This window comes from Chelon labrosus (assembly GCF_963514085.1).
Source record: "Chelon labrosus genome assembly, contig: SCAFFOLD_52, whole genome shotgun sequence".
NCBI classification, from domain to species: Eukaryota; Metazoa; Chordata; class Actinopteri; order Mugiliformes; family Mugilidae; genus Chelon; species Chelon labrosus.
This window is the reverse complement of record NW_028181469.1, coordinates 16,780-28,504: the sequence shown is the minus strand read 5'-3', so window position 1 is coordinate 28,504 and position 11,725 is coordinate 16,780. Positions and strand designations below refer to the sequence as shown.

Below are 11,725 nucleotides of genomic sequence, written 5' to 3'. Positions count from 1 at the left end.
GACCCCAACGTCATACCTACGTGACTTCCTGTGTGGTTGAGTTGAAGGTTCAGTTAAAATGGCTGCTGCGGCTATGTGTGAAGCTTCTTCGGATAAAGAAGCAATTGCTGAAGGACTGCTCGATCTCTTGAGACCAACTGTCCAGCAGCTCGATTTGCACGTTCACTCTGTCAGGTAACATCTATAAGTTATTTATTAAATTAGTGTATTTAAACTGTCATCCGTGTCAGCGACGTTATCTCCGAGAATCACTTGAATATCTATCACTGACAGTCTTAGTGAGACAGGCTGTTATCAAATCAAAACGTTGTGTACACATTCAGTTAATGGGTGTGTCGTACAACTAAACGCGCTGTAGCGTTTCAGTTCTTTTGCCCTCATGACCGTACTAGGGTTTTAAAAACATGTTTAAAAACTTGTTTATTTGGTAATCCTAACTGACCTAAAACAGGAGAGGTTTAGTCTGATTTAACTTCAGACAGTGAGGAAAAAAGGTTTATGTGTCTTTTAACACAGTGTATGTAAACATCTGGTTTCAGCTATATGTTTGTATGTGTTTGTATGTGTGTGTACATATACACTACTCACAATAAGTTAGGGATTGTTATTTACATGAGTGCTGTTCATATTTGGTATGAATTTTAATGAAATAAGTAAAAGTTCCCTTTGATATTACTAATAATGAATAGAAGAAACACCATTTTCATTAGTTTAATATTTATTACCCCAAAAATTTAGACAATAACAAGGATAGCCCCAAATAATAAAAATTGACAATGTCAGTAGCGGGTGTTTCCACCATTTGCCGCAATGACAGCTTGACAGCGACGTCTCATGCTCCTCACTAGCCTCATGATGTTGTTCTGAGGCAATGCGTTCCACTCTTCCACAAGTGCTACACGCAGTTCTGCCAGGTCACGTGGGGGTGGGGTACGATCATCCAGTCTCTGCTTCAGCTGGTCCCAGACGTGCTCTATGGGGTTCAGGTCAGGGGACGTTGCTGGCCATACCATATGAGGCACTCTGACTTCCTGAAGTCGAGCTGTGACAATTCTGGCACGATGTGGTGGAGCATTATCATCCATGAACAGAAAGTTGGGGGTGTGCTGGCAGAATTGGGGGATGATGATGGGTTCTATGATGTCTCTGAGGTAAGAATGTGCAGTGACTGAGCCATCTACAATAACCAAATCTGTTTTGCACTGACTGGTGATGCCTGCCCAGACTGTTGCACCTCCTCCATCAAAGCGAACCCTGGGGACCATGTTGACCTCAGCGTATCGCTCACCTCGCCTTCTCCAGCAACACTGACGACCATCATTTCTGTGCAAGGTGACCCGACACTCATCAGTGAACAGGACGGTAGACCACTGCTGCATTGTCCAGGTCACATGATCTTGTGCCCACTGCAGACGTTCACGGCGGTGTCTTGGTGTCAGTGGAATCACCTGCAACGGTCGTCTGGCATTCAAGCCAAAGTGGTGGAGTCAGTTGCGAATGGTTTGTCTGGAAACCCTAGTACCCCTCACATCTCGTAAACGGGCCTGCAGCTGTGTGGCAGTTGCATAACGATGTCTGAGTGCATAGGTCCTTAGGTACTGGTCATCGTTGTGGTCTGTCACTCGTGGGGCTCCACTCCTGGGTCTGTCACAAACTCTGCCAGTAGTTCTGTGTCTTGATGCAAGTCTGCTGATGACACTTTGAGACACACCAAGTTCACGAGCAACATCTGACTGCCTGCCACCAACCCGAAGGCGCGCTATGGCCAGGTGGCGCTGCTCGTCCGTTAAGTGACGTTGTGTGTTCATGGCTGTTTGAATGATGAACTTGGAATGACTTACTGACAATACCAGCTTTTTATACCCACAGAATGTTGAAATTGATGCCACATTGAAAAGGGTTGACTTTTAGTATTTTTTGGTATTGAATGAATGAATGAATGAATGAATGAAACCTTTATTGATCCCGCATATACATATTGGCCTTACATATTGGCCCCAATATGTAAGGCACACTGTACACAGTGAGACCATTACGTGGAAAACACAAAATGAGGTGTGTCTATCACCCCAATACAATTGCCTCCCTATCCCAAAAATCTCTGAAGTGAAACAAACACCGTATGTATGACATCCACTGAGTCTCTCACAATATCCTTAACTTATTGTGAGTAGTGTATGTATATGTTTGTGTGTGTGTGTGTGTGTGTGTGTGTGTATATATATGTGTGTGTGTGTGTGTGTGTGTATATATATCCTTTCGGTATATGTGTATATGTGGAAATGATATACTGTCTATATACATATGTATATATATGTATGACTTAGACTTAGACTTCTTTAAAGGTGCAGTAGGCAACTTTTATAAAACTAACTTTCTGTCATATTTGCTGAAACTGACCCTATGTTCAAGTATAATTGCATAAAGCAGGTCATTTAAAAAAAAATTTGGCTCCTCTGGCCCCACCTAGAGCCTGTAGCGCGATTTGCAAGACATCCACCGCTCCACATCCAGATGCACCAATCACGTCCAGGGGTGTATCTAACAGAGTGTCAATCACTGCTCATGGACACGCATTTCATAGCGCCCTCCCCTCCCTCCACCACCTCGCACCGCGGGCGTGTAGAAGGAGCCAGGACGTAATCCTCGTCTGAGGCCTGTGCCTCAGCTTCACTCTCAAACGTCTAACCACATCAACAGGTAGCGGTCATATATCTACCACATAACAAATTGATAAATCTAAACTGTGGAATAAAACGCCACAATGAATGCTTCTAACTGTTATTGATAGCAAACATCACCGATGTAGGCTACTTTCAGAAACATCCTAACCTTGGTTTTGTCCTAAAGTTGACTATTGCTAAATATTTTGACCGAAAATTATTTAGCAATAACGAAGGGTATTATAAAAACTATTTTGTTGTTGTTACGTCGGTGTGTTCCATGCTAGTTTGTTTACTCGCTCTCTCTCAGTTCTCTGCTCGTGCACAGTATTCCAGGGCCAATATGCACGCGCTCCATCGTGCACAGCTCTCCCTTGTGGGGGGAGGGGCTTGCGAGACCTTTTTGGGCTTTAGCGGAAAGTGGGGAGGGACTGGGAAGTTGTCGATGTTCAAATTTTTTGGCTAAGTCCTGGATCTTCGCAATCCTGCCTACTGCACCTTTAATGTCCATAAAACTTACATAAAATGGAAAATTGTCTTTGACAGTGGCATAAAGACATACAAGCAACACACACACATCACAGACAGCACTTTGCACAATAAATAGATGAATAGACAGTATATCATTTCCATTGCCACAACTGTATAAAATCAAGGACCTTGGCATGCAGACTGCTTCTACAAACATCTGTGAAACATTTTTATGCAGAAATTTAGAAAATTCTGAGGAGCGCCAATTTTAAGTGGCATTGTAAGTCATGGGCAGCCCACCACCACATGCTCTTTCTGGAAGTCACTCGAGCAAGAGGAAGCCCTAAGACGCTGCTTCTAATCCAGTGACTGGGGAGTTCTGCAGGAGGCTTACACAGAGGATCATAGGACACACCATTGACTTCAGTATGGACTGTGTTGTTCCCATCAGATCTGTGCGCTGCTTCCCTGACAACAAGCCCTGAGTCATGAGCGACCTCAAGGCCCTCCTTAACCAGAACAAGAGGGCTTTTAAGGATTGTGACCAGGAGGAACTAAAGTGCATGCAGTGGGAACTCAAGGTCCGGAGGCGAGAGTGAAGTGCTGCAGTTTTGCAAGATGGTTGCACATGGGAGTGTGGGACGGCATGAAGACCATCACAGGCTGCAAGTCCAAGCAGAGGAACATTATAAACTGTGGAGGGGAATGAAGAGATTGCCAACCAATTCAACAACTTTTTCAAGAGATTTTGACCACCCCGCCACTGGTACAGCTGTTGCTGTGGCCTGGCTAGCTGTCACCCCCAATTTCCACCATCACTCACTTCTCTCAAGGCGAGAAGCGAGAAATTTGTACTCGCAGCCCTCGTTTGGGAGTTCTCACAGTTTCTTCTCAGCACATCAATCGGACAGAACTTTTTTTCTCGTGTGATGTCCGGCAGCTATTCTGTGATTGCTCAGAAATTGGAAGTGGCCGTGGTTAAATAATAATAGTAATAGTAGATGCTAATATTCATAGTGTGACCTCTAATTTCGCATACTGTGTGTGGATGCATGCTGACTGAACAGCGTGATCCGATGGACATTGTCGTCAAAACAACTGGCCGATATCCAAAAATAATAAGAAAAAAACAGCAAAATCAACTGTGTTTTGTGTGTCCCTGTAGCATTTACTCGCATCCCAGCCCATAGCCAGTAACTGCTACTGTACTATGGACTGGGGTGCAAGTCAGTAACTGCTACAGCGATAAATTTCCACTGTATATACTATGTTATATCATTGTTTTATTCTTTGCAGAGAAAGCCAGGTAGAATTAAGGGAACACATTGACAATCTGGCCACAGGTAATTTTCTGTTTTCATTAGCTTGTCAATATCTTATAACAACAGCATTAAAGATACATTTATGAAGTCGTGGTCATGTGTAATGTACATTTCTTTCAGAGTTATGCAGGATAAATGAACATCAGAAGGTGGCTCTAGACCTGGACCCTTATGTAAAGAAGCTGCTGAATGCAAGACGTAGAGTGGTGCTGGTAAACAACATACTCCAGAATGCTCAGGTGAGTGGCTAGTAACAGCCTGTTTCTCTGGGTTTTCAAAACAGCACTCATCAATATCTTTAACAATGGGTGTTCATACTTGCACGTCAGTCTTGAACATTTCTATGTTACCCTGAGGACTTATTCATTCATTAATACATTTTCTGTAACCGCTTCTCCTCTGGAGGGTTGTGGGAGTGCATGAACCATCTACCCTCGACCCAACCAAAATTCTGAGTGGAATACATGTACTGGATATAAGTGCAATGATATCGTAACCATATTCGTTATACAAATGTTTGTATCTCCGAACCGCCTCAGTTAACCTTTCCTCGATGTGTTCTATCTTTATTTTTTATTTTTTTTATTAGTTTATTTGTCAGGGACAATGCAGCGCACATTATTACATACATAGCTATCACAGTCAATGCCATAACAATGTCTGGAGATGTGTTACATAAAAGGTTTCTAGCCAGTTGGCTAATTTGCAACCCCAGTCCCTGGTCAGACCTTTCTGTAAACATGCTGTAGTCTAAAAGTACAGTCCCTGACAAAAGTCTTGTCACTTATCCATTTTGTAGAAACAACAGTTTATAACCTGACTTTTAATTAATCCATTGGTTTTAGAAATGGCTCATATGAAAGCTAAAACCCTCCCAAATTATGTTTGATATACTAAAATAAATTTGCTTCACTGAAGAAAGATTGATCATTTAATGAACACAGAAAGGTCAGATTTTGGCAAGACAAAAGTCTTGTCGCTTGGGTACAAGTTGACCCTAAGTGCCCCTCAAATATATGTATTATCAATTTGTTTTACAAGCAATGGCTAATTACAATCCCAACAGCTTTTGAAATAATGTTTTGGTGCCAAACAAAACTGCTGAAAAGCATTCTTACGTTCACAGCTTGGTAAAGCCCACTGAGTCAGTTTTTGCAAAGACAAAAGTCTTGTCGCCTTGTCATATGATGCACCCAATCCTAGATTACAGCCTCACCTGTGTTCAATAATTGATCAATTAGTGGGTGTGTATAAAAAGAACCCAGCACACCAGACCTTCACATCAATTGCAACTTGACCTCTGACAACATGCCTCAGATTCACCCTGAGACCAAAGCATTGATTATCAAGAGGCTGAAGACCAGATCCACTGCTGAGGTGGCTGACACCTTCAATGTGTCTCAGCGTCAAGTGCAAAGAATAAGAAAAAGATTTGAAGAGACTGGAGATGTTTTTGACAAGCCCAGGTCCGGCAGACCCCGCAAGACAACTGCTCGGGAGGACCGTTTGTTGGCTCGAAAATCCAAGGCCAGCCCCTTTTCCACTGCAGCAGAGCTCCACCAGGCCTGGTCACCTCAAGTCCCCGTGTCAACCAGAACAGTTTGTAGAATTCTGTCTCGAAATGGCCTCCATGGTAGAATCAGTGCCCAGAAACCAGCACTAAACAAAAGGCAATTAAAAAAACGTGTGGCATTTGCCAAGGCCCACAGCCTGCTAAAAGGATGGACGCTGGAAAAGTGGCAGAAGGTGGATTTCTCAGATGAATCTTCGGTTGAATTACATCATTACATCACCGCCGCAAATATTGCAGGAGACCTACTGGAGCTCGCATGGATCCGAGATTCACCCAGAAAACAGTTAAATTTGGTGGCGGAAAAATCATGGTCTGGGGTTACATCCAGTATGGGGGTGTGCGAGAGATTTGCAGGGTCGAAGGCAATATCAATAGCGTAAAATATCAAGAAGTATTGGCTACCTCTTACATTCCCAACCATAAAAGGAGTCAAATTTTGCAGCAGGATGGTGCTCCATCGCATACTTCCATCTCTACATCAAAGTTCCTCAAGGCGAAGAAGATCAAGGTGCTCCAGGACTGGCCAGCCCAGTCACCAGACATGAACATCATTGAGCATGTCTGGGGAAGAATGAAAGAGGAAGCATGGAAGACGAAACCAAAGCATCTTGATGAACTCTGGGAGGCATGTAAGACTGCTTTCTTTGCTATTCCTGATGACTTCATCAATAAATTGTATGAATCATTGTCGAACCACATGGATGCAGTCCTTCAAGCTCATGGAAGTCATACAAGATATTAAATATGGATCTCACAGCACCAGTACTTAATTCACTGATGTTATGCATCATATTTTTGTATTTGAAGTAAATGATTTGTTCAATTTTCACATTACTTTCTGTAGGCGACAAAACTTTTGTCTTGCCAAAATCTGACCTTTCTGTGTTCATTAAATGATCAATCTTTCTTCAGTGAAGCAAATTTATTTTAGTATATCAAACATAATTTGGGAGGGTTTTAGCTTTCATATGAGCCATTTCTAAAACCAATGGATTAATTAAAAGTCAGGTTATAAACTGTTGTTTCTACAAAATGGATAAGTGACAAGACTTTTGTCAGGGACTGTATTCTAAAAGTGTAGTATATGTGTACAAACACCTCTCTATGCACATAGAAACCAACAAAACATCAAGGGTAATTTTAGTGTTCATATCCTAACCATACACAACAGAATAACCACAACATACCAGTCACAACATACGCCAATACAATAACACAGAAAGCAAATCACATACTTGATCCAAAACAGTCAATTTGAAAACTGGTTTATACTCCCACAAGAGACCTACACACATCTATGGCATAGATCCTACGTAGAAGCATATATCTGGCTTTACTTACTGACTTTGTAGCGACCACCGCTTTAATTACTTTTTAAGTTAATTATTAAAACAGCTTGTCAATATTTCTTCTTAGAATAGGATGGAGCTAGGTCTTTAAGGACCTTGTAAGTAAGGAGGAGGATTTTGGAAGTCTGTGGAGGTTCTCAGTCATCCAGGTCATGGTATATACAAAAAAGCATTTAAAAAAAGGTAACTGAACTTGAACTGTACAAGTCCAAGAAGAAGCGTCAACTGGAGTAGTATCTATCCTGCTAATTCCTGTCATTGCTCTTGCTACAGCAATTTGAATCGATGGGTGGCTTTTTAAAGAGGCAGTAATAAATTACAGTAATTGGCCACACATATTCATAAGCTGCTGTCAGTTTTACCACTGATATATGGAGTTCAGTGGATTGATAAGGACTTTAACTTGACACAAGCAATGTTACACTGCCAGGAGTCTACGGGCATGCACTCTGCATCTGCCATCTCCGAGGCATTTGAGAACGTGTTTCAGACATGGGAAAATCAACAAAAACCAAAGTGCATGCTGTCGTCAGGGACAATGTTAGAAATCTGACTGAAGCTATGACAGAGAGTGGTCTGGCTGGTTATCGCTGCATGGTACGCATTCTACAATTGGCGGTCCATGACGGTGTTTTTAGCCAGCGCAGCATCACAGATGTTGTAGCAATATGCCAAAAAATAGTTTACTTTAGCCACTTTAAACACTCACCCCTCGCCTAGTCGCGTCTTCTGGCAGTACAGATCCAGTTGGGAATGAAACAAAAAAGCTGCAGGAAGATGTTTCCACTCGCTGGAATAGCTCCTTTTACATGTTGGAAAGCCTGCTGGAGCAAAAGCAGGTACTTGCAACATATGCCGTAGACCACGATCTCCCCGGCACCTTCAGTGCACACCAGTGGCAATTAATTAAAAACTTTATAACACTCCTCTCCCCATTTGAACAGCTAACAAAATAAATAGCCCATCAGAGGCATCAGCTGCTGATGTCATCCCCTCTGTGAGAGCCCTGAGACGTCTTCTACGCAAGGATGCTAACAGACAACGGGGTTAAAACAACTAAGTCCGCATTATTAGAAGCTGTAAACAAACGCTTCGAACTGAGTCTGATCCCATGTTCTGCATCACTACCTTGATGAATCCCAGATACTAGGATCGATACTTTGATGAGAATGTTAAACAACGCGCACCAGCAATACCTGTTGCCTGCTACCGGTGCCAAGGTCGAGACGCGCGGTGGAGAGAGCGCACATCACCCACAGCACAAGAGGCCATGACTCGACAGAGCTCAGCCCTCCCTGCACGATATGTTTGAAGAGATTCTGGAGGAAAATGGACCAGAGAGGCCAAGTACGACTGCATTGCAACAACTTGATGTTTTCTTGGCAGAGACTCAGATTCCCAGAGCTGAGAATGCACTCGGGTACTGGAGAAATAATTACCTGCGATTTCCTGACCTGGTACAAATGGCACACAGATACCTTTGTGCTCCACGGAGCACGGAGTGTGAATGGCTGTTCCACTCTGCCTCGCATGTATTGGATGAGAAGAGTAATGGACTGTGCTGCAACAAGGCAGAGATGCTTATCTTTGTGAAGAAAAACTTGCATCTTACTTAAGACGTAGGTGAGAGATAGGCCTACTGCAGGTGATTTATGTGTCCTTAATGTTCAGAAGAGGAGGCCCACTATATGGGACTGTTTTTCCTGAGGCCAATTTTGTTTTGTAAAGATGGCCCATGTTCCAGCCTGTGAGTTCCTAAAAAGTGTAGTGTTTTATTCTGTATGGAAAATACAGGTGTAAGATGGTCCTTTTTATGTTTTCATTTATTGATATATTTGACATACAATTGATTGAGAGTCAGACGGGTCTTAAGCAACAAAATTTTGTGGGCTTGTACGCAGTCTTGCACAGATGCCATTGCCTCAGTCTGCCACTAGAGGGAGTCATAGGTGGGAAAAGACTTGTCTGGCAGCTGAGTAGGAAATAGGACTCAAATATTGACACGTCACCAGTTGGGCCTATAGACTGCACTGCATTGCACGAAACTCGGTGGGCTTGTAAGGAGTCATCCACAGATTATCAAATTTCAAGCAGTTGACTGTGGTGATTTGTGAGATATAAACATGTAGTCGTTGTAGCACCCCCTACAGCCCGAATTTCACAAAACATATAAAATATTTGCATGTCACACCATAAAAATTAATTAGCCGTTAACTTTGTAATTAATAACCCTGCTGAAGTTCTTTTGAGAACTTTTCATTATCTTTGTCCATAAAATATAAATGCCAAGTTTGGTGAGAATTGGATGAATGGCCTAGGAGGAGTTGATTTTGCTTTGAGGTGTATTTATTTCAAAATGGCGGAAATTGTTTCTAGGGCACACGGTTCTCGAGATATGAGCCAAAACATAAACTGGTTTATTATAGTATGGTTTTTCTGTAGGCATGTGTATTGACACCTTGGCAAAGTGAAATGCTAGGACTTCTACCAAGTTACCAGGTTTGATGCCTTTTGCCCTTGCAAGTGGAAGGCCATGTTATTCAAATGTCTCTCCTTCAAAAGCTAGACTGGCAGTATTCAGGTAGCTATTTGGTATTATTCTTAATCACCACCTTTTGCTTCTCTTACCACAGTCTTGCTTTCCTTTCTCTTCTTCCTCTTTTTTTTCACTCACAGAGGAATAACTTCTTTTCATTATGAAGTGGGTGTGGTTTTCATACTTACCTAATTTAATGAGTCGTGCACACAACATGTAATGGGATTGAGTGTGCAGAGTTGTGTAAAGTGGGGACCCCTTAACAGCGTCTCCTACTGTCATTGAGAACTTGGCAAATTGCCACTGCTGTATTTTAAAAATTGTCACTGGTCGAGACCCCCTTATTGGCCTGAACTCCAAGCAGTCGCCTTCCTTATCTTTTGACAAGTTGCACCTCTAGTACAATGTCTGCACCAGGTTGTGTGGTTTTTCCTTGTGCCTCTAAAATAGTTATGACTCATCAGAGAATGGACATGGGCCTTCTGAGGGTGTCCTGTGGTGTCTGGCAACAAAATGTTACTGTGGATCAGGTTTATTCCAGTGCTTCCCACAGATACTTGATCATTTTGGGATATAGGGGATTTGGAGGCCAGGTCAACACCTTGTTCTGCCTTTCTTTTTTTTCTTTTTTTTTTTTTCTTTATTTCTAAACTGTTTTTTTGTGCATGTGCCTGTGTCAAAGAGTGTCATTGTTATAGGGTGGTTGTGCCATGGTCTGGTCTAGGTGTGTGTGGTACATGTCTAAGTAACGTCCACACAAATGCCAGGTCCAAAGGTTTCTCAGCAGAACATTGCATTGTCACAAGATAGTCACGTTTATGTACTTCTACTGGCAGTGGTCATAATGTTTTGTCTGATCAGTATACAAAACTACTGCTTTGTCTACTAACTATTATTGCCATTGCACTAACAGCTGCTGAAATTGTCATAAAATGCAAACCGAAAGCGATATACAAACAGCAACGTAACCTAAATATCTGTCCGCAGGAACGTCTGAGGCGTCTCAACCACAATGTGGCCAAGGAGACAGCGCGAAGAAAGACAATGCTGGAGGCATCAGGAGTGTTCACCTCCCGGTCCCCCAGTAAAACCTGAGGTTCCTTCTCCTGTTCTTCACCGCAAATACTGCAAGCTATTCCTGACCAGCAGGGATATGTCAAGATAGGAAATTGCAACACTAGGGCACCAGTCTTCATTTGATGTCTGATGACTTGCTAATGTTCTGCAGTGCTTTTGTCATAATAAAAGTTCAGGTTGCTATCTGCTTAGCATTCATCAGCTTTGTGTCGCATATTGTCTTATCATCTTGGAATAACAAAATCAGTTATTATGGTATTACAAGATTATACATTCTATATAACATATACATTTTGGTAGAATTTGTCTTCTGATAACATACATTAATTTTACATATATCTCTACCCATGAGCAAAATTTTAGAAGTCTACCTTCATCCATCTTCATGCTTTATGCTCTCTGGCTTAGCAGAGCATAGCTCTCTTTTAACTGAGTTACATTAAGCTCAGAGACATTCACCCGCTTCCTGTTATCCCTGCCAAGAAAAATTACAGACTTCAATCCCATGCATGAATAATTGGGATTTTCAGTCTTTGTATGATATCCATTGCCTGACTATGATTGTTTATAAAGAATACATTAACACATTTGGTTCTTTTGTGAATTCATCAACAGGCTGATGCAAACATATTCCACTGTTGGCCAGAACAGTGGAATATGTTTAAGATTATATTTTTGTTCTTTATAAGCAACGGGATCCAGAGAAGCAATAACATTCTCAATGGAAGCCGGCG

At 42.1% G+C, this 11,725-nt stretch overlaps 1 protein-coding gene across 1 annotated transcript; it reads left to right on the top strand.

The window, feature by feature from the left end:
- The first annotated feature begins 9 nt into the window (after positions 1-9).
- snapin (SNAP associated protein) lies at positions 10-11,578 on the top strand. The gene is made up of 4 exons (XM_084575492.1): positions 10-174; positions 4,431-4,477; positions 4,577-4,695; positions 10,902-11,578. The coding sequence occupies exons 1-4, from the start codon at positions 59-61 to the stop codon at positions 11,007-11,009; spliced, it is 390 nt and encodes a 129-aa protein (XP_084431618.1). The 5' UTR covers positions 10-58; the 3' UTR covers positions 11,010-11,578.
- The last annotated feature ends 147 nt before the right edge of the window (positions 11,579-11,725 follow it).